General features: G+C 32.7%; 1 protein-coding gene, 1 long non-coding RNA gene and 1 pseudogene across 2 annotated transcripts; all 3 read left to right on the top strand.

Moving 5' to 3' along the window:
• Positions 1–2,065: 2,065 nt before the first annotated feature.
• LOC125839410 (uncharacterized) lies at positions 2,066–15,026 on the top strand (annotated as a pseudogene).
• A 43-nt stretch (positions 15,027–15,069) lies between these two features.
• LOC125839574 (uncharacterized) lies at positions 15,070–15,924 on the top strand. Its single transcript, XR_007443684.1, has 2 exons — positions 15,070–15,327; positions 15,468–15,924. It is a non-coding gene; the product is annotated as an uncharacterized LOC125839574 (long non-coding RNA).
• Positions 15,925–18,168: 2,244 nt separating this feature from the next.
• LOC125839409 (cellulose synthase-like protein G3) lies at positions 18,169–23,296 on the top strand. The gene is made up of 7 exons (XM_049518392.1): positions 18,169–18,762; positions 20,142–20,228; positions 20,663–20,770; positions 21,347–21,559; positions 22,271–22,439; positions 22,894–23,072; positions 23,291–23,296. Exons 1-7 carry the CDS (start codon positions 18,169–18,171, stop codon positions 23,294–23,296), a joined length of 1,356 nt encoding a protein of 451 aa, XP_049374349.1.

Raw genomic sequence — 23,296 nt, 5'->3', positions numbered from 1 at the left:
CTTACGGCGAACGCCCACGGACATCCATGAAGATTATACTGAGATTTGGTTGAATCTAGCTCTTTCAAAAGATAGCTAATGATAAGATCAAAGCTAACTCGACCCCATGGATATGAATTGAACACACTTTTTTTGGACGCCATCTTTAGCCAATGAGTTTCTATCTTCTTTTCTGCACTTTTTGAACACAATACACAATGCAGAAACCAAACCATACTAATAGCAAGCTTTTGCTTTTTGGCTAAGCATGGATCACTCATCTTTTCTATGAGTACAGCAGCATTTGCAGATTGACCCACCAGATCAACCAAAATTTCACCTTCTTTTCCAATTTTTGCTAATTGTTGACTTAGAGGAGGTAGGGAATGACACCGAAGTCCAATCATAATAGCGAATTCATTAATGCCAAAACAAAGAGGCAAACCATTATAATCAATCCAAACCTCTTTTTTCTTTTCAGAAAATATACGACGAAGACAAAAGCCATGTACTAACTTCATTGGAAGTTGTACTGCTACAGATTGATCCAACTTCAAAAAGTGACCAAAACAAGATTTTTTAAAATCATTTTCAATTTTTTGTGCGATTAAAATCTTTCTAAACTCAACAAATTGAGCTCCAAAACCAACTCTCGCATTGATGCTTGAATCATAAGACCCAGACACACTCAAGTGGGTCTTAAACTTATACTTATCATTGGAAATGATTTTAACATAATTTGGAGAGGATTCAATACCTTCTTCTTCTTTTTCATCCGATTGTTCACTTTCACTTTCTTCACTTTGTTCCTCTCTACTTGATTCATCTCCATGACTCTCACCATCTTTTTTCTCTTCACTTGAACTTTCGTTGCTATTTTCATAACTTTTTTCTTCACCTGATAGGTCACTGTTATTCTTAATATTTTTTTCATCACTTTTTTCTTCTCCAGATGGTTGTCCACCGATACTTTGAAGTGTTGTGGTACCTCTTTTTCTAGCAACAGTTAAGCTCTCAACATTTTCTTTAGCATTTGGATTGGATGAAGATGTTCCAGTTCTCTTCCTCTTATATTGAAGCATTATAACTACACTTAAATAGTTAAAAGTTAGTAAATAGTAAGAAATCAACTGAATAGGATCAACAAAAAAGGAGCAATAGTGGTACATTATAGATCAACAATTAAATTATTTGTCCTACAACTAATCAGTTGACCAACAATTAAACACAATTGTCTAACAACTGCAGTAGTTGTTGGGACAACTTCTGAATCGTCGGACAACTACAGGAAGTTGTTGGACAATTTCTGTATTAACAAAAATATAAAGTTATTTCTATAAACAACTTCAGTAGTTGTCCAAACAACTACTTAAGTTGTTGGCTGAAACAACTAAATTGAATTCACTAAACCCAGCTGAAGAATGAACACAAAATATTTTTTATACTTATCAAAAATGCTCTTTTGAGTTAATTTCAAGTTCAAACGGAATAAATATAATGTAAAAAAACAAAAAAATATAATAACAAGATGATGATGATTTTCTTCTTTATTAAACCCTAATCTTATCCTTTGAAATAGAAAAGAGAAGAAAATTTACCTTGTATTAGAAGCTACTGATTGAAAAGAAAAACACAACAAACTCAAAGAAGATTTGATGATTTTGAAGATGAAGAAGAAATTATTTTTTTTTGAAAAAAAAAAGTCCCGTTCTTGGAGATTCCAACGTTCCCCTGTAACTTCAGTTTTAAAAAGAAAATTGAATAAGTTAAAAGGTTTTTTCCATTCTTAATATGCTTCACAATTTAAAATAAAGTCTCCTAAGTTTTAAAAAATACTAATTTGGTCCAATATATTAATTAAGAGTTAAATTAAATTGAGGAAGAGATGAAGAGGCCCCACTTGTCCCTTTTTTTTAATTGGAGACTTGTGAGGCATTCTTACCTCATTTTTCCGGTGGCGGCGGCAAATCGACGGTACTATTGTGCACTCTGTCCAACAATTTCATAATAAAAATTCTGCGTAATTCTCTGCAAAAATGTGACTTCACTCTAAGAAGAGAAGGTTCAGATTCGTGTTTCTCTCGCTGGAACTGGAAAGTTATGGCTGCAATTTGCATTCGAGGTGGAATGATGCAAAGCATCCAAGAATCGTTTGGCGTGAGGTATAAGGTATAATTCTCAGTATAAAATGTAGCATTATTTTTATTCTATGTTTGATTTGAGGTATGGTTAGGTATATAGTTTGGAATATGCAGCAATAAATTTCATTCATATATATTTGATGCTGGTACATATATTAGTTGGTGTAAACATTTTTCTAAGAAACAATTTTCTTAAAATGAGGAAAATAATTTTCTTAATAGAAATATAGCAAAAACAAGTTTCATAAGTAAACATTTCAAGTTCAGTATCTTCTACTCAACCAACCAACGCCCCCCAACCCTCGACCATCTCACCCAACAAGCAATTTTGGCCAATCCAAAATGTTGATAACCAAAATCAAAGAGAATTCAAAAGTACAAGAAGATGGAGGATGAAAAAACATGAACAAATTAAACTATATACATTGGAATATGCAACCAATTTAGGAATCCAAATAAAGCTTCAGTCATATATATCCAACGCGGGTACGTATACTAATTGAATATGATATAAGTAGCCAAAAGGTTAGTCATTAAGAAGAAATCCTAAAACAAAAATTATAATTCTCATATTGTCCTTTTTATATATAGAGGCCGAAACCAAATATATTTATTAGAGAAGTTGATGATAATCACTAATGACCTAATAAATTGAGGTTGTCACATGTTATTAAACGCCTTATAGATACACTTATCTATTTGGTAAGCCGCTAATCTATAGTATTTTGACTTCAACTTTATGGGGTCATTTGGTTATATCTCAAGATTAAATTAAACTACATACCTTGGAATATGCAACCTATTTAGGGATCCAATAAAGTTTCTTTCATATTTATTCAATGCAGATAAGTATACTAGTTGAATCTAATATAAATAGGCATAAAGTTAACCACGGAGAAGAAAACCTAAAACAAAAGTTATAATTCTCATATTGTCCTTATTAATTATTATACGTATAGGCCCAAGCCCAATATATCTATTAGGGGAATTGAGAATAATCACTCATGACCCAATAAATTGAGGTTGCCACGTGTTATTAAACGCCCAATATGTATGCATATTTATTAAGCGTTTAATAACACGTGACAACCTCAATTTATTGGGTCTTGAGTGATTATTCTCAAATCCTCCAATAGATATATTGGACTTGAGCCTCTATGTATTAGAAGGACAACATGAGAATTATAACTTTTGGTTAGGGTTTTTTCTCAATGGTTAACCTTTTGACTACTTATATTCGATTCAATTAATATATGTACCCGCACGAATATATATGAAAGAAACTTTATTGGGATCCCTAAATTGGTTGCATATCCTAAGATATGTAGTTTAATTTAACCCTGGATAAGTTGTTCTAATCAAACGACCCTTGAAGGTTGATGTTGAAATACTTTAGATCAGCGGTTTACCAAATAGACAAGCCTACCTATTAGGCATTTAATAACACGTGACAACCTCAATTTATTAGGTCATGAGTGATTATTATCAACTCCTCTAATAGATATATTGGGCTTGGGCCTCTATGTATAAAAAAACAATAGGGTAATTATAACTTTTGTTTTAGGGTTTCTTTTGAATGGTAAACCTTTTGGCTACTTATATTAGATTCAACTAGTATACATACCTGCGCCGAATATATATGAGTGAAGCTTTATTGGGATCCCTAAATTGATTGCATATTCCAAGGTATGTAGTTTAATTTGTTCATGTTTTTTCATCCCCTTATCTTTTTGTAATCTCTTTGATTTTCGTTATGAACATTTTGGATTGACCAAGATTGCTTGTTAGGTGTGAGGGTTGGAGGTGTTGGTTAGGTGAGTAGGAGATAGTGAACTTCAAATGTTTATTTATGGAACTTGTTTTTGCTTCTTTTATTTCTATTAAGAAAATCATTTTCCTCGTTTTATGGAACTTGTTTCTTAGAAAGTCCACCAACTAAACATGTGTAAAATTTTAAATTTATACCAACATACACCTTTGAATGGGTCATACAAGAATGAATAAAATTAGAAATAAAGATATTCAAGATAAGATGAGAGTGATGCCCCTAAGGCCTAGCTTGAGTGGCAAAAAGTGGAGGATTTGTGGCTTAGATCGCAGGTTCAAACCCCACACCATGCAAAGCGAAGCCCGGTATTTAAGTGTAGAGGGGTGGGCCCATTATCCACCGAGTTTAGAAGGTTGTGATTGGTCCAAAGGGCGGGTCACAGACAGATTTCTCGGTTATAAAAAAAATGAGAGTGATTTTTGTGGTAGACATATATGAATATATAGACTGAGATGGTTCAAGCATGTGAAAAACAGATGTGCGAGAGGTTGACTATATCAGGTATGGATATGACACATTTTGCAGCTTATTAAGGACATAACTCTAGATAGTAAGATATAGAGGTTGAGAATTAGGGTAGAAGATTGGTAGGTAGTCGAACATTGTGGTCTCCATTATTAAGGACATGACCCTAGTTAGTAAGATTTTATTATGTTTTACTCAAGCCGATGGGCTATTAGAAACAATCTACAAGGTAGGGGTAAGACTGCGTTCACACCACGCCTCTCCAAATCCCATATGTGGACTATACTAGGTATGTTGTTATTGTTGTGTGGGGAAGGGAAATAGAGGGATAGTGAAATTGATGAAGTAATTTTCTATGCCTACTTATAATTTGAAAAAAAAATGCTATCATAAGGATCTCCCAGGTTACTTTTGGTGATCTCTATGAAAAATGTCGCATGCCTAAATAACATTTGTACTAAATTACAAAACCAAATTTCTCTTCGAGATCGAACTTACACTTATTTGTCGAATACCTCTATTGATACTACTAGACTAAAAGTTGTGGTGATTCTATTCCAAGTATATTATCCATTCATTTGGTTATGATGCCAAAGTTTTGCTTTTTAATCTTCTTTATGTTATTTAACTCTTTTTTATTTAATGGTCCAAACAGGAGGTATGTTTAGTAGAAAAAACTTCTGACGGTGTATATTACGGTAGATAATCAATCCATATCTAATAAGGTAAGTACATTTTCTTTTTTTATTATTATTACTTTTTTTTTACCCTCCCTAGGAGCTCCTACTCCTTTTGTTCCCTTGGTGACTCGAACTCGCAACCTTCGGGTTGGAAGTGGGGGGTGCTTACCATCCGAGCAACTCCCTCTCGTCACATTTTCTATTAATGTAGAACTAAAAAATATTTTGTGTAATTTTCCTTGTTGGGTTGCAATGAATCTAAGGGGTCATTTGGTACAAAAATTAATAACGCAAGGATTAGTAATGCAGGGATTAGTAATGCAGGGATTAATAATGCAGGGTTTATTTTTATCAAGTGTTTGGTTCATTGTTTCCCACCTCATCTTGTGTTTGGATTAAAACTCTATAAGAATCTTCTTTCCAATTATACCCTTGAATTATTATGTAATTGGGTCAAGGTAGATAATTGTCGGACAATATTATTATTTTATGGCCTTTCTAACTAGCTATGAGAAGAACAATTTTGTTGTCCTGTTTGCTATTTTTTCACTTGAATTATTTGAGGATAAATAATTGTCATCTTAATAAATTGATCACTCACAAAATGTCATTTTTAAATTTTTAAAAAATAAACCATCTACTTTTAAAATCGAAAAGACGGTCAACAATGGTAAAATTGAATAAACCATCTACATTTACAGATAAAAAATGCAAGTTGTAATTTTAATATGTATGTAATTTTTTAAATTGCTCAATTAAGATCACAAACGTCATATACAACTAAACAACTCACATTTCAAATTTGTATTGATTTGTATTGGATTTATTTAGTAACAAACAACTCTCTCTAAATAATTTGTAAGCTAATTTATTTAAATAAATTTACTAGTACAAATATAAATCATAAAATCAAGAAAATAAACAAAATAAGTAAAATGATTTGAAGGATATTTTTGTCTTTACATAGACTTATCCCATGGTATTATACCCTATGTATTACTAATACCTCCAAATGGAAGGTATTAGTAATACATCCTATAATACCATGTAGGAGGTATAACCAATCCACGGATTAACTACACAGGCTCAAATTCCTACCAAACATAGTAGTAAATAATACCTTACATAATACATTGACTATTTCTTCTAGTGCGGCCTACCAAACGACGCTTAAATGTGTACGAATGTAGACATGTGTACTTATTAAATAGCAACCATGTGTCATTGGTCACTTATATCTGTTAGATATATAAAATGTCTTTAGAATGAACTTGCTGAGTAGGGATGCATCTAAGTGTGTGACCTAGTGATCAATGAAGTGGTTGAGAACCATGATGTTTCAGGTTCATCTCTCAGTTAAGACAAAAACACTAGGTGATTTCTTCACGTCTATCCTAGCTTTGGTGAACAAAGTTACATGGTACATGTTGTCAGTGGGAGGTAATAGGTATCCCATGGAATTAGTTGAGGTGTGTGCAAGTTGGCTTGGATGCCACAGTTATAAAACAATGAACCTGTTAAAGAGGTCGGCATGGATTAATCGTCAAGGTTTGTTTCTTAGAAGGAGTTTGGATTAGTATGTTGGCTTTCGATCTCCTTATGCTTTCAAGTAATCACCGAGGGTATGGTTACCAAGGGCATGGTTTGACCAATTTAGCAAAATATTGTCCAATATTTTGACATGATTTGAAGTGAATGAAGACATTATTCATTTTAAGCTGAATCTTAGCCACTTTCAAACTAAAGACCTTGGTAAATTCGATTATATTCTAGGTATTAAGGTGACACAATCTAGCAATTGAATTTTCATTTCACAAAGGAAGTATGTATTGGACATATTGGAAGAAAGGAGCTTGTATGACAGACAACTTCTCCAAAAGATTAGATGTGGAAAAGATGCACCATAAAATTGGTATGTGACAATCAAGTTTCAATACATATTACTTTGAGCCTAATTTTTCATGAATTAATAAAGCATATTAAAGTAAATTGTCATTTTATTTGACAAAAGATTGAATTGAGGTGCATCAGTGATTTCTTTGAATTAACATAGAACCAAGTGACCAAGATCAAGATCTTCAAGCAGAAACTAGGGCAAGATTGGCAAATTTTTAGAAAGACATACATAAATGTGCCCTTTAACTTGGCCTCAATTGATATCTAATGCTCTCCAACTTTAGGTGTGCATAAGTAGACACTTGAACTTGGCACACGTGGTTTACATGCCATAATACACGTTGGACACGAATTGCCATGTAGGATGCATGTGTCTTGTGCTCACCCATAGTTGGAAGACATAGATGTCAGTTGAAGCCAAGTTAAAGGGCACGTTTATGTTGGTAAATATAACTAGGAATGGATTGTTAAAAATGAGATGAAAGGTGAGAATTGGAACTATCATTATGTAATGGTGATGATGGTTGACAATGGTGGTGGCAATTAATAATTGTGGTGGATGATAGTGATAACTAATGGTGATGATGATTGATAGCATAGTTGGCGATATATAATGATGACTGATGGTGGTGATTATCGGTAGTGAATGGTGGTTGTTGCAGTACAGACAATTTTTGGTGATGATTGAAAATGGTGGCTAATGGTGGTGACAATTGACTGTAGTGATTGTCGAGGATGGTGGCTATGGACAAAAGTGGTTGATGGCAATGGCCGAGGATGGCAGTTGATAATAATGAGCGGTAGCAATGGCGTCCATGAGGGTGGTTACTGGTTAGTGATGGAAGTAGAGTATTGGTGAAATGCCATATTTACATTAATCATTCAAATCTATTTATACCTATCAAATGATTGAAATAAAAAGCGTACTTATTGATCAAAATTTGTGGCTTAGGTCGCAGATTCAATCCCCACACCATGCAAAGAGAAGCCTGGTATTTAAGTGGAGAAGGGTAGAGGGGCAAGCCCATTATCCACTGAGTTTAGAAGGCTGTGATTGGTCCAAAAGGCGGGTCACAGACGAATTTCTCGGTCATCAAAAAAAATAAAATTTGATTAAGATTCAGAACTAAAATCAAAGACACTTGGGGTTGTTTAGTAGGATGTATTAGAGAATCTAATACATCTATTAGTCATGGTATTGTTAAGTCCTTTGTTTGGTAAGATTTTCAGATACACCATATTCAACATTATAGGGTGTATAACTAATACATAGCAAATCAGGGTATTAGCAATACAAGAGCAATTAATACATGAATAAGCATGGTTAAAGACAAAACTCTCCTTAATACACCAAACCACACAGTGAATAAGAAATAATTCCTGCATAATAACTTCAACATTACTAATACACCTTCAGTTTCAAAAAAAAAAACATTACTAATACATCTTATTCAGTACTATTCTTATACACTCTACCAAACAACGCCTTAATGATTGAGATCTTGATTCATGAATTATAATCCCGTGTTCACTCCTAAACAACATTGACGTTGTGTGGTTCATATTATCAATATTTGTATATACGACTATGATTGTCTAAAAATTTACATACAATTTTGCAGAATCAGTGTTTGATAAAGCTGCTTGTTTAGTAAAGATATCATGGACCAGAAGTATCAATTACCTTTCAAGGTAGGGCAAACAGCTGAAGCAAGGTGTTTGGAGGATGGATATCGTGGAGCGTGGTTTCGGTGTAAGGTACTAAAATACGTTAGGAGTATAGCATGAGCTTCAGTCTTGCAAATTATATTATTTGGATTCTAAGCATATAGAACAGGTTCATTTTATATGTTGAAAAATATTTATTAGTTGTATCTAGTCCTTTTTGAACAAGTTCATGGTCACTTCGATGTAGTTTTCTTGCTCTCTTTACCAAGTTAATTTGCCCTAAGAGTATATTTATTTCTTGGGCAACTTTGAGCTTAATTTTCACATGGTTCTCTAGCAATGCTCTTAACTTACACTACTCTTTTAGTAGATAGACATATTCTGTTTGAATTGTTACAGAATATGCTATCCTTATGACTTGAATAGAAGTGCAGTGAGTGTTCTTAAACTTGTACTGAAATGCTCATGCGTACCCTAAAGTATAAGCATATTCAAAGTCGTCCACTTGTCAGAACTTTGCTTTATTGAGAGCTTACTTTTAATGCCTTTTATTCTTCTTCTTCTTCTTCTTTCAAACCTGTTCTCGAGTCGAAGTTCTATTGTAAATAGTCTCTCTACCTCCTCAACGATAGTGGTAAGGTCTGCGTACACCTCACCTTCCCCAGACCCCACCTATGTTATTATACTGGGTATGTTGTTGTTTTTGTTACTTTTGATGCCGTGCTTTGCGCAGAATTATTTTTTCTCTACTTCAATGACCTAAAAAGATTTTCTTGAAGAAAAAATGATGATCAGTTATCTACAAGCATTGCATTGTATAAGTTTTGTGAATATGATAAGACAAAAATACGCCACAGGGTACAGTAGCAAGCTAAATATTTGACCTTGGACTGCATAGACAGGATAGATTTCTCATCAGGATACCACACATCCTATGAACATTACCACTATTTACTGTTCCATGGATGCAAAATTATATGTAGCCTTATTTCTTATTATTATTTAGTAAGTTATATACAGCTTATGTCATCTCAATTATCGGGAGGGGTTTCTATTACAACTAAGAATGAAGTTGTTGAAGATACATATTTTAGTTGCTATAATGCCGTTCTTGTTGTTGTTGTTGTTGATGACATATCAATTACAAACATGACAAACAGTTTTGGTACCAACTGTAACTACTCTGCATCCACTTGATGCCATACTAATATAACATCTTCATAAAAAAACAGTTTTGGTACCAAAGGGTTTCATCTCTGGACTTTCTCTGTGCTTTCTATCATGCATAATGCTTTAGTTTGTTTGGTGTTAGTCAATAGTTCGGAGGCAGTAGGTGGTTGTGGGAAGTGCATTATAAGGTACAAACTTGAATTAGTGGGATATTTTGGTGGATTCTAGGGGGGTGGGGGTGGTTGTTGGCTGGATAGCTTGGTCACGATCCGTTTGTCTCAAGTTATTCATCCGTTTGTTCTAGTTTAATTGTATTCTTTACTTATTTTATGTCCTCTCGCTGTTTCAGAAAAAAAAAAACAAAGGAAGAACTCTTTTATGTCTTTATGTGTGTGTTTTCCGCTCTTTCAGAGCTTTGCTGTGAACTGCATATGCTTGGCGCCTATTTGTTGGTGGGTACTGCTATTGTTTCTTATTTCTGTCAGTAAGAATGGGAAAAAGTTGGAAACATACGCTTATGGTTGCTCAGTGATATCCTGAATTTGAATGAGATTCGCAAGTTCTTAGAGCATTGACTGCTTCACTCCTAACTGCTTAAGTTTTCAGTTTGTAAAACTTCTGCCATAACTACTATGTTGAACCTTTTGGTAGTTCTCCTCAAATTAAAGTCATTGTATCAGAACTTACCCTTTTGGACTAAGACAGTTTGTCACATTTGTAATCAATGTTTCATCAGCCTGCTGTTACTTGTTGGGCTGATAGGGGTTAGCAGTGATATAGGATTTTAGTTTTTTTTTTTCATTTCATTTTAGAGATTTCAACTCTTTTCCATATTTTGCATTTAAATAATTGTTTTTTTGCTGTTTATCAATAAAAATAAATTGCTTTTTGCTAGACAAAAGACTTTTCATTGATTAAAGAAGTAGACTATGATGCAGTTACACTTTTCTTGTATATATATGATATCAGATACAGGAGATAAGCCGCAGAGGAGGACATTGGAGTGCCTTATTGCAATACTTTGACTATCCAGATGAAAGTATGTTCTCTGATATGTTCTGGTTAATTTGTTGCTCTTGCTAATTAACAGAATGCCTTATGCCTTGGAATTTCGAATCTTAAATTCATGGGTGCATTTTCTATGTTTAATTTACAGGACAATTTACTTTCTTGATATCTGAATTTTAAATGACAATGCATGGAGATTTTATGCAGAGACTACCATCTAATGCCATATCTTGTAGTTACTAAATACAACAACCTACCCAGTCAAATCCCACAAGTGGGTTCTGCAGTTGTAGTTGCTAAATACATGTACAAAATATTGTTGTGAAAAGTTACATAAGATACTTCCATCTCAAGGCTGTAGCAGTTGTAAATTCTTATCACTCATTTGGAAACCTGGCATATCTGGCAGTATCAGAAGTAGACAGAAAAACATTTTATATGTCGAAGTTGTCTTTACTCTTTCCCTCGGCAGAATTTGGGAGTTGGAGCTAGACACAGATCCTCTTGGTGTTCGTTCCAACCGAGGCTAAAAAAAGTTGATAAATCTCCGATCACAGAGAAATTGTGTAATGTAGTAGTATTAGTTCTTTTATTCATGTTTTTGATTCTTGAGAGCTGGTTTATTGATCTAGAGTAAGTGAGCCGAAACACTGCCTCCTAGTTTGCTGGATCTATCTTTTAGGTACCTTTTAGTGTTTGTCAGGGAGAGTGTCACTGTGCTGCTAGCCCTATTGCCTTCTGTCATTGAACAACTTCAGCTAGTACCTTCTTTTCTGTTAATGCCATTGGAATCAATGGAGTTTTGCTCTTTACAACTTGTATTTTAATGCTTCCGTTCTTGGTCAATAGATGCTGATGTTTATGTCAATGAGCATGTACACTGTTGTGTTTCACTTTCCCAGAAATACTGAATTACAAATCCTAATTCTCAGCATCTTCCTTGCCTCCTACTTCAAGCTTTCACAAATTTTGTTATATTATATTATATTCTCATAATTATCTCCAGTTCCAACATTTTTTTACCTATTCCCTAGTTGTGGTTACATTAACTTACAACTTGAAAACTCAGCTAGTTTTGAATACCTACCATTATGATATACCAAATGGAGACAGTTAGCTGTAACTGGTCATTTCTGCTCTATTGAGTTCAGTGTTTTAAATGATGAGCATTTTGTATGGGTTAACCTCATATGTCATGACAAGTTACTGTTCAGAGTTCTCTTGATTTGTGAATTGAGAAACTTGTGTATTTGGATACACTGTTGCTTTCAGACTATATCCAAGTAAATGTTACTCATTGTGATTGTCATTATAGAATGGGCATGGACAGAGCTAAATCAGATGGGGCAACTGATGCTGCGACCTGAGTATCCTCCAGTCCATTTGAAAAACAAAGTGTCTGATGTCAGCTCAAATTCGGATGTAACTGTTGTTGTTGATGGTACTTGGAGGGAGGGCGATTTGGTTGACTGGTTGTACGATGACTGTTTATTGGTCCGGACAAGTGACAAAGTTACTTTACAATGGTAAAGCTAAGGTAATAGTATTGTATTTCACACATGCTGATTAATAAGTTGGTGTGTTTACTGCTGATATCCAGTTATATGCATTAGGAATCCCCTAGTTGTCCTTTAGAAATAAATTACTGCAAAAAGTTGTTAAGGATATTGTAGGAATACAGGATATTTACTGTTATGGTGAATTTACATTATCATTAACATTGTATTGGAATGATATGAACTTGGATAGAGCTGAATGATTACATATGATTCCACAACTTTATTTGGGATTGAAAGTTGGTCGATTGATTGATTATTGAGATCCTTAGGCAAAACAACTACTTTCTGGGGACTGTCATGATGCCTTTTACTTGAGATTTATTTCTTCAAATCGATGTGATAATTAAAAGCAACTTTAGTTGTGCACTTAAATTTTTTTCCTTGAAGATCCATCCTCTACTCACCATGCATGACAGCTCTGTATCTTAGCTAATGATTTGTATGATAATACTTCATGTTTTTTTCTTTTTAGATTGAGTTGTTGCCACCTCCATTGGGTGAAGGTGAAACTTATGACGCCTTTGTCAAGGATTTGCGTCCATCCTTAGATTGGTCTCCAGAGTGTGGTTGGGTTATGCCTGCATCACAGGTTCTTTCCTCAAACTTTTATGATCTCAATTAGTTAGTAGTATTAGAAAATGTTATCCATTCAAGGATAAGGGAAATATATTGCGGGATTAAAGAATACCTAATTTGACTGGAAAGGAAAATAATTTAGTATTTATATGAAATGGGCCTAAGTAGAGCAGAATGGATATAGGGGATTTCTATGGCTGACTCAAATTGACATGACGTTGAGGCATAGTTGAGTGATGATTGTTTATTGAAGAATGGGCGCTTTTCTGTGCACGGTTGCTTCTTTTTGGTCAAGGAATTTTTTCAAGAGAAGCATTCAATCATTTTAACCATTTACTCTTATGTTGGAATTACGTTACGTGACCTATATTCTTCTGTATACTCCTTCCTCTGGTGCTTAATTTTCTTTCGTATACTTGTCATTTGACCACTGCAGGCTGGTGAAAGTTCTTGCCAATATCCTCAGCTACTTAAACTTGTTAGTCAAGGTAACAATTATGTGATACAAACTTCTTAATTGACTGTTAAAGAACTTATTGCTGTACCCATAGGGGTAAAATTACATAAGAGATCGTAATGGGAAGTGATGTTTTTTATTTTGTAATGTAAATGAATAGATTCTGTTGGTCCAGTGAAAATATGATCCTGCTCCTAAACTTTGTGAAACTTTAGGGGTTGGTTGGTCTAGGTAGGAGTTTTAATCTCCACATAAAATCTAGAATTCTTTAGTATGTGCCCACGTTATGTAGGAATTTGTATGTTATTTTATGTAGGAATTAGTGTAGAATACGAATGTAGGTCTTAGTAATACATGGATTAATAACACTAAAATCCAAAACTAACCGTCATATTAGTAGACAAACTTTATTTTGTGCACTAATTGCTATACATCAGTCTAAACATCCAAAAAGAAATAATCCCTACATTACTCATCTCTGCACAACTCGTCTCTAAACCAAAATGGCCCCTTTAGTGCTTTACCAATAAGCATGTGATGCTGTAGCTATTCGTTGAATGTCTGTTATTTAAATTTGTCTTTCTTTGACTAGAAGGATTGCATCGCTATGGTTCAATCTGTAGTTTTTGGAATAGTTACTGTTTCTTTCTTTGACATAGGTCGTAAATATGATTTAAATAATGTTATTATGTGCACTCATATTGCTTAATTTGGAACATGCTTCCTTACCTTTGTATTTCGAGGCAAATATATATTCTTTAAAAGATTAAAGATGGATTTACGTTTAAACCAATATATTAATTTTGACGTAAATATATATTCAGAACTATGCTTATCATTCCTCTTTAAAGCTCTCTCTTCAATCTCCTAGGCTTACCTGGTTGCGCTGGTAAAATCAAGTGGTATTGCACATCAATAGGCAGTTAACATTAACCCCCACTCGTTAAATAAATATACATTTGCACCTTGTTAAATAACTTAACCAGGGTAAGTTGATGTTGTTTGGTGTGGAACACTAGGTGCGAGTAAGTTTATCTTGATCAGCTCTGTGCACTTCTCCCAGAAGAAACTGATTAATTGAATCTCATTCTGCACTCATTTAGCTTATACAGTTGGTGATCTCTGGATCTTGTCGTATCATTGTTAGGAGTGTTTACTTGAATCACAGTTTTAATGCATTCCAACTAAAATTATCACATCTTTGTTTTCTGTTAAATACGAATTATCTACCTGAAAAAGTCCTACTCGATTTCGGCTTGTAACTATGATTGCAGCTTATTTTGATGTTCTAATTGTAGGACATGCTATAGTTAAAGGGAGAAGGGGCAGACAGGCAAGAACTGGATCGTCGTCAAACTCATCTTTCTATACTCGTTTGTCTGGTTACCTACAAAGGGACGTCACAATTTCAAAAGATGCTGCAAACAGATCAAACGACATGTTAAAAGAAACCACATCTTATGCATCTTCCTTTGCTCATAGCTCTGCAAAATCTTTACCTGCCTTGGATGATAAAAGGGGCTCTGAATCCAAAGAGTTACTTGATCAATTTTCAAACATTGCTGAACTAAAAGAAGCTGCAAACATTTCATCTATTAGAGATGATGCATCAAAAAGTGTTGCGCCAACTGATATGGATCAAAAAGTGTTGGGCCTACTCAACAAGTTTAAAACCAGTGGTGAAATTCCATTCAATTCGTTGGAGTCCGATGAATTGGAGGAAGCAATTCTTGATTTAGAGGAACTTGCAAACAAAATCAGTCGGCCCAAACAGCTTATGGAATCCAAAAGACCTCTGTCTGATGGTGTTACACCTTCATGGAAGTTTGTAAAACACTATGGAACATCGACAAAGAATTGATGGCTTCGGAAGTTTGGCTTGATCCTTCCTGTCTTTGAGGTTATTCCTTACCCCTATTGAAATTTTAGCTGCTGTCCTAATTCAAATCCACTTTGATCATGCTTAGAATTTGCTCGTTTTTTCCCTTCATATGTATGCTGTGTTTTCAATAATATTTGCGATTTATTTCTGGATTCTAGCTAGGATACGATTGAGAGAAACACATCCTGAAGAACTTGCTTAGAAATATTCACTTGTAGTGAACGATCACTACAAGTTAGTATTTCTTTTCTACACAACAAATTCTACGTTCTACGTTCAGCTGGAGGATGCCTTTTTGAGGAGCCATGGCAAGTCACTTGCTCTACTCCTTTACTTTTTGTATCTCCATTACATGAAACTTTTCCGATTACTCATCAAATGATAGAGGTGATATACTGTCCTTCTCGTTCGAGATTCATGCAGACTTCTTTCCTGAATCTTTTCGGTCAACATCAAAGCTGTGTAAACTGTGGATGAAATTTCCAACTTATAATTCATCAAAGAGTGTCTGTGACTGATAAAATTGATGTTATGTACTAGATGTATTTTTTAAAACTTGCTGTGTTGGATATTTGCCCCAATTGCATTGTTTGAGTAAAGATGAAACTTCAAAAATTTCCTATTTTCTGCAATATTACAAATCTTATCAGACTTTGGTGTGTATTTCGGGATACGTTGGTCAAAATTAGGTGTAATTGGTGTGTATTTCGTTACTCTCTTATGTGTCTTGTATCCCGTATATGTAATCACACTAGATACATATAGGTACATGTATCTAGATTCTAGTATATCAAGTGTGATTCGAATGTATCTGAATACATAGACAAATCTTGTTTGCCTCCCTTTTGTTGTTTCTCGCCTCTCTCCTTATTTTGATTTTATTTGGTAGCAAATAATATATATCTAGATGTATCTGACTTGAATGTTCGTATAATTAGATAGTTTATCCATAAAAGTATAGTAAAAGGAGTACTTAAATCTAAAAATGCATAAAGGAAATATATTTAATTAATAATAGTAGTAAAACTTATCCCATGCTTACGTTTAGACAAATAATGGGACTAATTAACATTGTAGTCATTATCTTTAATGGTATTAACTATTAAATACTCATAGACGACATAATTAAGAATCTTAGCATTACACGGCTTTCAATTTGGAATGGAGAATAATAAATAATAATAATATTTTAGTCGTTTTCGTTTATACAAGGTCAACTATTAGGAGGTGACTGACAAAGAAATTTTTATTTTTACACGTAAAAGATTAAAAATATCGTTTTCCTTTATTAAAATTATATATATATATATATAAAAAAGCAAGGATCTCATTTCATTTACAGTATTTTTGGCTGACAATTCAGTCGAACAAATTAACATTCAAGATACGTGAGAATTAGTTCATCAATCATCACATATGAATAATATAATAAAAACACCCTACTACATATATAATTCGATTTTTAAAATGAAAATAACATACCACATATAATTTTACAGTTAAGTCTGAAGATAATAGTCTGCACACAGACTAATTCCAATCATAAAAAATATAAAGAATGTTTTTTATAGACTCTCGACTAAATTTAAAATTGACACATACATATATTTTTGCCGTTCTTTTGTTCTTGTCTTTTAAAAATAGAAAGATAGAGGTTATAAAAGAGGTGACACCCTTTAACATGTTAACAACATCAACACATAGTTTATCGTCATCCAAAAATTACTTATTTCATCTGGAAAATATAGGCCACATATCACAAGGAGCGTGTTAATTAAGACATAATATAATTAAGTATATTTATTCTCTTTTTAACATTTTTATGAAATTGGGTGCTCAATTAATCTAATCATAGTAAATATTGAATATTATTAGTGAAATGAAACAAAAAGAAGTATCACAAAACAGCTTGTTTATACATTTTTAAGTAATCTTATTTTGTCATTTTTCACCAGGATGCCGTTTCACCACATTTAACATTATTTATCACTACCAATAAAACAAAATACTTGTCACTTGTTTTTAGGTGGTCAATTATGAATTCGATAGATTTAGTAATTTTAATTCATATTTTATATGATATATTAAGGAGTTTATTTGATATATATAAAAATTGTAATTTTGAATCCAGTTATTATTACTTAAGGTAGCTATCGTAAAATTCAGAATTCATAAAAATTAAACCCTCAACTTCACTATTAAAAATAATGAAAAAAAAATGATGGATAGGGTCGGTCTGAAAAATCGACCCTACTCATCAATTTTATTTTATTTTTTAAAAACTTTTAAAAACTGACAGATGTCCATTGGGTTTTTCTTTTAGAAAAAATGTCAAAAAGAAAATCACCACAGTCCCTCGGTTTTTAATTATTATTATTATTATTACAAAAACTGACAGACATGGTCGATTTTTGAAGTGAAAAAAAATGCAATTTTAAAGAGTATAAATAAAAACAATGGAAATATTTGATCAAAGAGCAGCACGTATAATCGAGTTGTACGATTATCCAAATAAAGTCATAGAAAATAGATGAGTTTGATTTCAAGTAGCTACATTTTTTGTGTATATTTTTGAAAAATCAACCTTATCCATTGATCAACTGTCCCTCGATTTTAATCGATCCTATTTATCGATTTCACAAAACAAGCAAAATCGATGATGTACAATATAATCCATTGATTTAATCAATTTTCCTTAACAACCAACTCTATCCGTCGATTTTGACCCTTTTTTTTTATAGTAGTTCTTGTTTTTAGCCTAGACCCTCTTTCTTAAATTCCTATATATAGGAGTAATATATACCATCTCCATAAATTAAAACCAACTCAAAAACAAAGTGCAAAAAAAAAAAACTGGTCATGGGTGCACCTTATCTAAATACACGCACATTACAACAACCTCGTGCAATATTTAGTAGAATCCATATTTTGTTACATTTTTCAGCCATATTAGGGTTACTATACTATAGAATAAAAAATTTATTACAAGGAGATGATGTATCAATTATTTCATGGGGACTTATCACAATTTCTGAGGTTATTTTCACTATAATATGGTTAGTTACACAATCCTTCCGCTGGCACCCGGTAGCTCGGTCCGTCATGCCGGAAAATCTTCCGGCTGATTCCGAGTTACCAGGCGTCGACGTGTTTATATGCACGGCTGATCCTACTAAGGAACCGGTTCTTGAGGTTATGAACACAGTTTTATCGGCTATGTCACTCGATTATCCACCGGAAAAACTCTCCGTTTATCTCTCCGATGATGGTGGCGCCACCGTGACGTTGTATGCTATGAAGGAGGCATGTGGATTTGCTAGGGTTTGGGTTCCTTTTTGTAGAAAGTATGGAGTGAAGACTATATGTCCAGATGCGTTTTTCTCTTCTTTTGGTGATGATGAACGTTTGATCCTCAGAGGAAATGAATTCAAGAATGAAGAGAAAAATATTAAGGTAATTTTTTTTTTACCTTTTTAATTTGGATGATAAAATGTTCCAATATTACCGAAAGAAATAGATGTTGAGTCTGAATCAATCCCAAAAGTTAATATAAGAGATAATTAGATTGATCGAAATCATATATAGACAAACCTCTTTATAATAACGTCATTTGTTATTATTATCTTTTGGTTGCAATAATGAAATGTTATTATATATAGAGAACATATAATATATAACATAAGTAACATGAAAAATCGATTTCACAGAAAATATATTATTGTTATAATAAAATGTTTATGTAAAGGATAATGGTAAATAAACCAATTTCCATAATTGATAGGGATTTTAACACTCTCGCATGCTTAGGACTAGATATCTAGAGCGTGAATACTATAACATGAAAGTTCAACATCAAGTAAACCAATAATTAGGATAGAGTTGATTCTGAAACCATGAAAAAAATGAATGTAGGAGCTAATTATTCCTCCCACCACCGATGCAGAACTTCATCGCATTGAAATCCGACTAATCTGTATTCGCATCAGAAATTTTTTACTACGAAGGTTAAAATATAAATGTACTCCTTATCAAAAGTGACTCTGGTTTCTTGGACTCAAACCCAAAACTACTCATTAAAAATAAATAAAAAAGTATATATCCAACATTCCATCACAATCTTTCTCTCTACTCTTGAAGTGATTTAGACATAAAACATTTTAATTTGAGCATATTAATTATTTATTTAAATTGAGCAACATTAATTAACACAATAGGATAAAAAAAAACATATCCTTACAATAGTCACCTTGAATTCTTCCTTGTTCAACAAAATCTTAGCGGACTAATTTAAGAACAATAATATGGTACCAACCGCCATCTTTAGCAACTACCTCCAAAATTATATTACTTTTTTTTCTTTCAAATTTAATGACATTATCAATTAATTTATTCTTCCTACTTTTTTTTTGTTTTTTTAATCCACCTTGTGGTGACATAGGGTTTGGCATAAATCCCTATCATATTTTTTTACTATTAAGTAGTAAAATTATCATTAAAAAGATCTGATATCATGTTAAATTAAGGTTTTGAATCTAACTCACACTCTAAAAATTAGTTTAAAGAGAGAAGGATTACGCAAGCCTTGTAAGGAGTTCACTCGTCTCATTAACCATCGAGACTTTAATTTTATTATTCTTTAAAATTATCGACCCAAACTCAATATAGTTAAATAATATATGTTTTTAGTTTATCTGTTTATAATTGCGATTTCAACAATCATTTTGTCCATGGTTGAACTTTTTTATTATTATTGTTTTATAAAGGGTAATATGGACTTTTATTATACATATATAACTTATAAGATAGTGAAATATAATTATTTTATTGTGCAGGCAGCATACGAAGTATTCAAGAAAAATGTAGAGAAAGCCAGTAGTGTTGAAGGGTCCGTCAGAATGGATCGACCACCCTATATTGAGGTTCTCCGTTCACTTTTACTTATTTCTATCTTTCGATACTACTAAAAATAGAGATTTTATAAAATATAATTTTTCAATTTACTGAAAAAATGCATGGAGAAAAATAGATTCTTAAAAACTAGGAATAGCCGCTAGACATATTTTCTTTTCTTATTGATTCAAATAAAATATCTATGAGTCACTGAATATTTTTTAGTAGAAAATTTAAATGAAAAAAATAGTGTTTTTTTAGTAGTGCGAGAGTCAAACTATATAGACTTTAACCAATATTTAAATATATTTTTTTCATCATATTAATACGACGATAATTGTAAGTTATAGTATTTTTCATTTAATTTTTTTGATTTGTTAACACAAATGTAAGAAAAATTTAGGGTTACAAAATGTAATTAAGGTGAGATTAACAATAATAATCAAGTATTTATGAGGTGCAGGTGATACATGATGATAAGGAAAGCAAATTGCCACAATTAGTTTATATGTCACGTGAGAGGCGACCATCGAGCCCTCATCGTTTCAAGGCTGGAGCCTTAAATGCTCTTGTAAGTAATATTTTCTCCTACTTAAGGTTTTAATTTGTTTTTTCGATTTTATTCCGTGCAAAAAATATTTCGCGTTCACTTAATATTCGATCATTAAAATTGTAATCTGGAAGAAAAGTTTTTATAGCATAAAGGGGTTGAGTTTACATTTCATCAACTTTAACACTAGTTTTCTAGTATCAAGATTAATCACAAATAGTTTTAAAAAAAAAAAAAAAGAGTCTAGGAAATGGGAATATAATTTTTATATTATCAGATCATCTAAGAAAGTCAATCACACGTAAATTTTTATAGTAGAGATATATAAAGATTGGTAAGCTGCAAAACATACTAACAATGTGATGACAGGATCTTTTAATCAGATGTTTTGGTTTTGAATCAATCCTAGTAGAAGCACATTTACACAACATGAATTCAAATTATTTTGGCCAGTATGTATGTTCCGGATAACACATAAAAACTAGTTACTAACCTAGCTACTTTCCTATATTTAAAAATCACGAACAATCACTACTAGAAATCAGTCAATTTTTGAACAATCACTTATGGTTATTATTGGTTTGTGGTGACATGCAGCTTAGGGTTTCAGGGGTAATGAGCAATGCACCATATATGCTTGTTTTGGATTGTGACATGTATTGCAATGACCCTTCTTCAGCCAAGCAAGCAATGTGTTTTCATCTTGATCAAAATATTTCTACTACTCTTTCCTATGTACAATTCCCTCAAACCTTTTATAATGTTAGTAAAAATGACATCTATGATGCTCAATCAAGATCAGCATACAAGGTACCAACACATCCTCTTAATATATGTTGCAACAATTGTATTCTATATATTACAAGTTTTTCAACTACAATTTTTGGGTGAGTACCGGGCTGGGCTGGGCCAAACCTGATCCATTTGGCCGTTTTCAATGGGTCGGATTGGGGCCGGGTCTTGGAGAAAAATGGTCAAGAGTGGTTTTGTTGGGCTTGGGGTGGGCCGGGCCAGCTGGGCCCTTTTCGGGTTTCTTTCATTTTTGATGCATCGGCCAAACTTAATTACAAGCACTAATCCAGACTTATATATTGGTTATGTATATTATATGTACATTTATACTTCATAAATATATAAAAAAATTATATACTTACTGGCTATTTTGTAAATTAGATCATCAAAGACGACATAATTGGACTATAATTATCTCTTCTTCTTTTTTTGGCTATGTAACTTAATTTTTTTTAAAGAACTTTTTAAGTGGATACAAATTTGAAAATAAATTTCATTTCATTTTATTAATTGACAATTTCATAATTCAAAGGTTACAACAAGATTTTTTATACTATTATATTGCTTAACATTTTTAGTGACCATTTTTACTAGATCACCCACTAATGCTAATCATATAAGTTTACTTATAGTTATTGTATATAATATGTTATAAATGATCTGATCGTATAAATATTTTTTAAATCATCAGTATATACTTCTTAAAATCTCATTTCTCTCTCTTTATAGAATAAGTATCAAGGAATGGATGGAGTAGGAGGGACAGTTTGTGCAGGCACAGGCTATTATTTGAAGAAAGAAGCATTATATAGTACTCCAATTAACCAAGATGATATGACTACACTTTTTCTAAAAGCTCAATCAGAATACAAGTGGGAATCTCAATTGTATCAATCAGGTTTTCATCTTATTAATTTACACATAATTGTGGTTATTTTTTTTAAGGGAAAAAGGACAAATATACTCCCAAACTATCGTAAATGGTATGCATATACCATTCGTCATACTGTTGGATGACATTTGATGCCCATATCGTCCAAAAACTAGAGCATATGTACCCTTTATACTAACGGACATACACGTCATAATCTTATCCACCGACCCGACATTTATTAAATATTGGATCGACAGATAAGTTTGTGTCACATGTCCCTTTTGAGTCTTCCATTAGAATGAAGGGTATATATGCTCTAGTTTTTGGATGGCAGAAGCACCAATGTCCCAAAAGTATGACGGAGGGTATCTACATACTATTTACGATAGTTCGGAATATATTTGTCCTTTTTCCTTTTTTTTTAAGCATATAATTCTATGAACATTTTATTTATTAATCAAATATATTTGATTCATAGAGGAGTCACTTCAAGAGGCAGAAGAAAAGTTTGGTGCTTCTAGAAAGTTCATCAATTCTATTAACTCTTTGAATGATCAAAGAAATGGAAGGGAGAATGTTCTATGTGATGAGACGATTGATGAAGCTAAAACTCTTGCTTCTTGCACATTTGAAGAAAATACAAGATGGGGTAAAGAAGTAAGTATCATCCTATTATTACTAGTCCATATATATTTTTAGGAAGGTTAAATAAGCAGGTTGAACTGAATTAAAACGGTTAAAATGAGTTGAGTTAAGAGAATAAATAAACAAGTCATTAACTCATTCAAGATTAAAATGAGCCGAGTCAAGATGGAGTAAATAATGAATCATAATCAAACCTGATAACTCTTTTTATGTTTAATTATATCAAACAGAACTAA

The sequence above is a fragment of the Solanum verrucosum genome, unplaced genomic scaffold (assembly GCF_900185275.1).
Source record: "Solanum verrucosum unplaced genomic scaffold, falcon-dt-bn FXZP01000306.1, whole genome shotgun sequence".
Lineage (NCBI taxonomy): Eukaryota > Viridiplantae > Streptophyta > Magnoliopsida > Solanales > Solanaceae > Solanum > Solanum verrucosum.
The sequence above is the reverse complement of the archived record's forward strand: the minus strand, read 5'-3'. Positions and strand labels throughout refer to the sequence as shown.

Bases quoted from the DNA above. Each gene is read 5' to 3' on its own strand.
- LOC125839409 (XM_049518392.1), top strand. From the start codon at position 18,169: ATGGGTGCACCTTATCTAAATACACGCACATTACAACAACCTCGTGCA. The intron at 20,771-21,346 runs GTAAGTAATATT...GGTGACATGCAG, and splicing joins CTGGAGCCTTAAATGCTCTT to CTTAGGGTTTCAGGGGTAAT. The intron at 21,560-22,270 runs GTACCAACACAT...CTCTCTTTATAG, and splicing joins AATCAAGATCAGCATACAAG to AATAAGTATCAAGGAATGGA.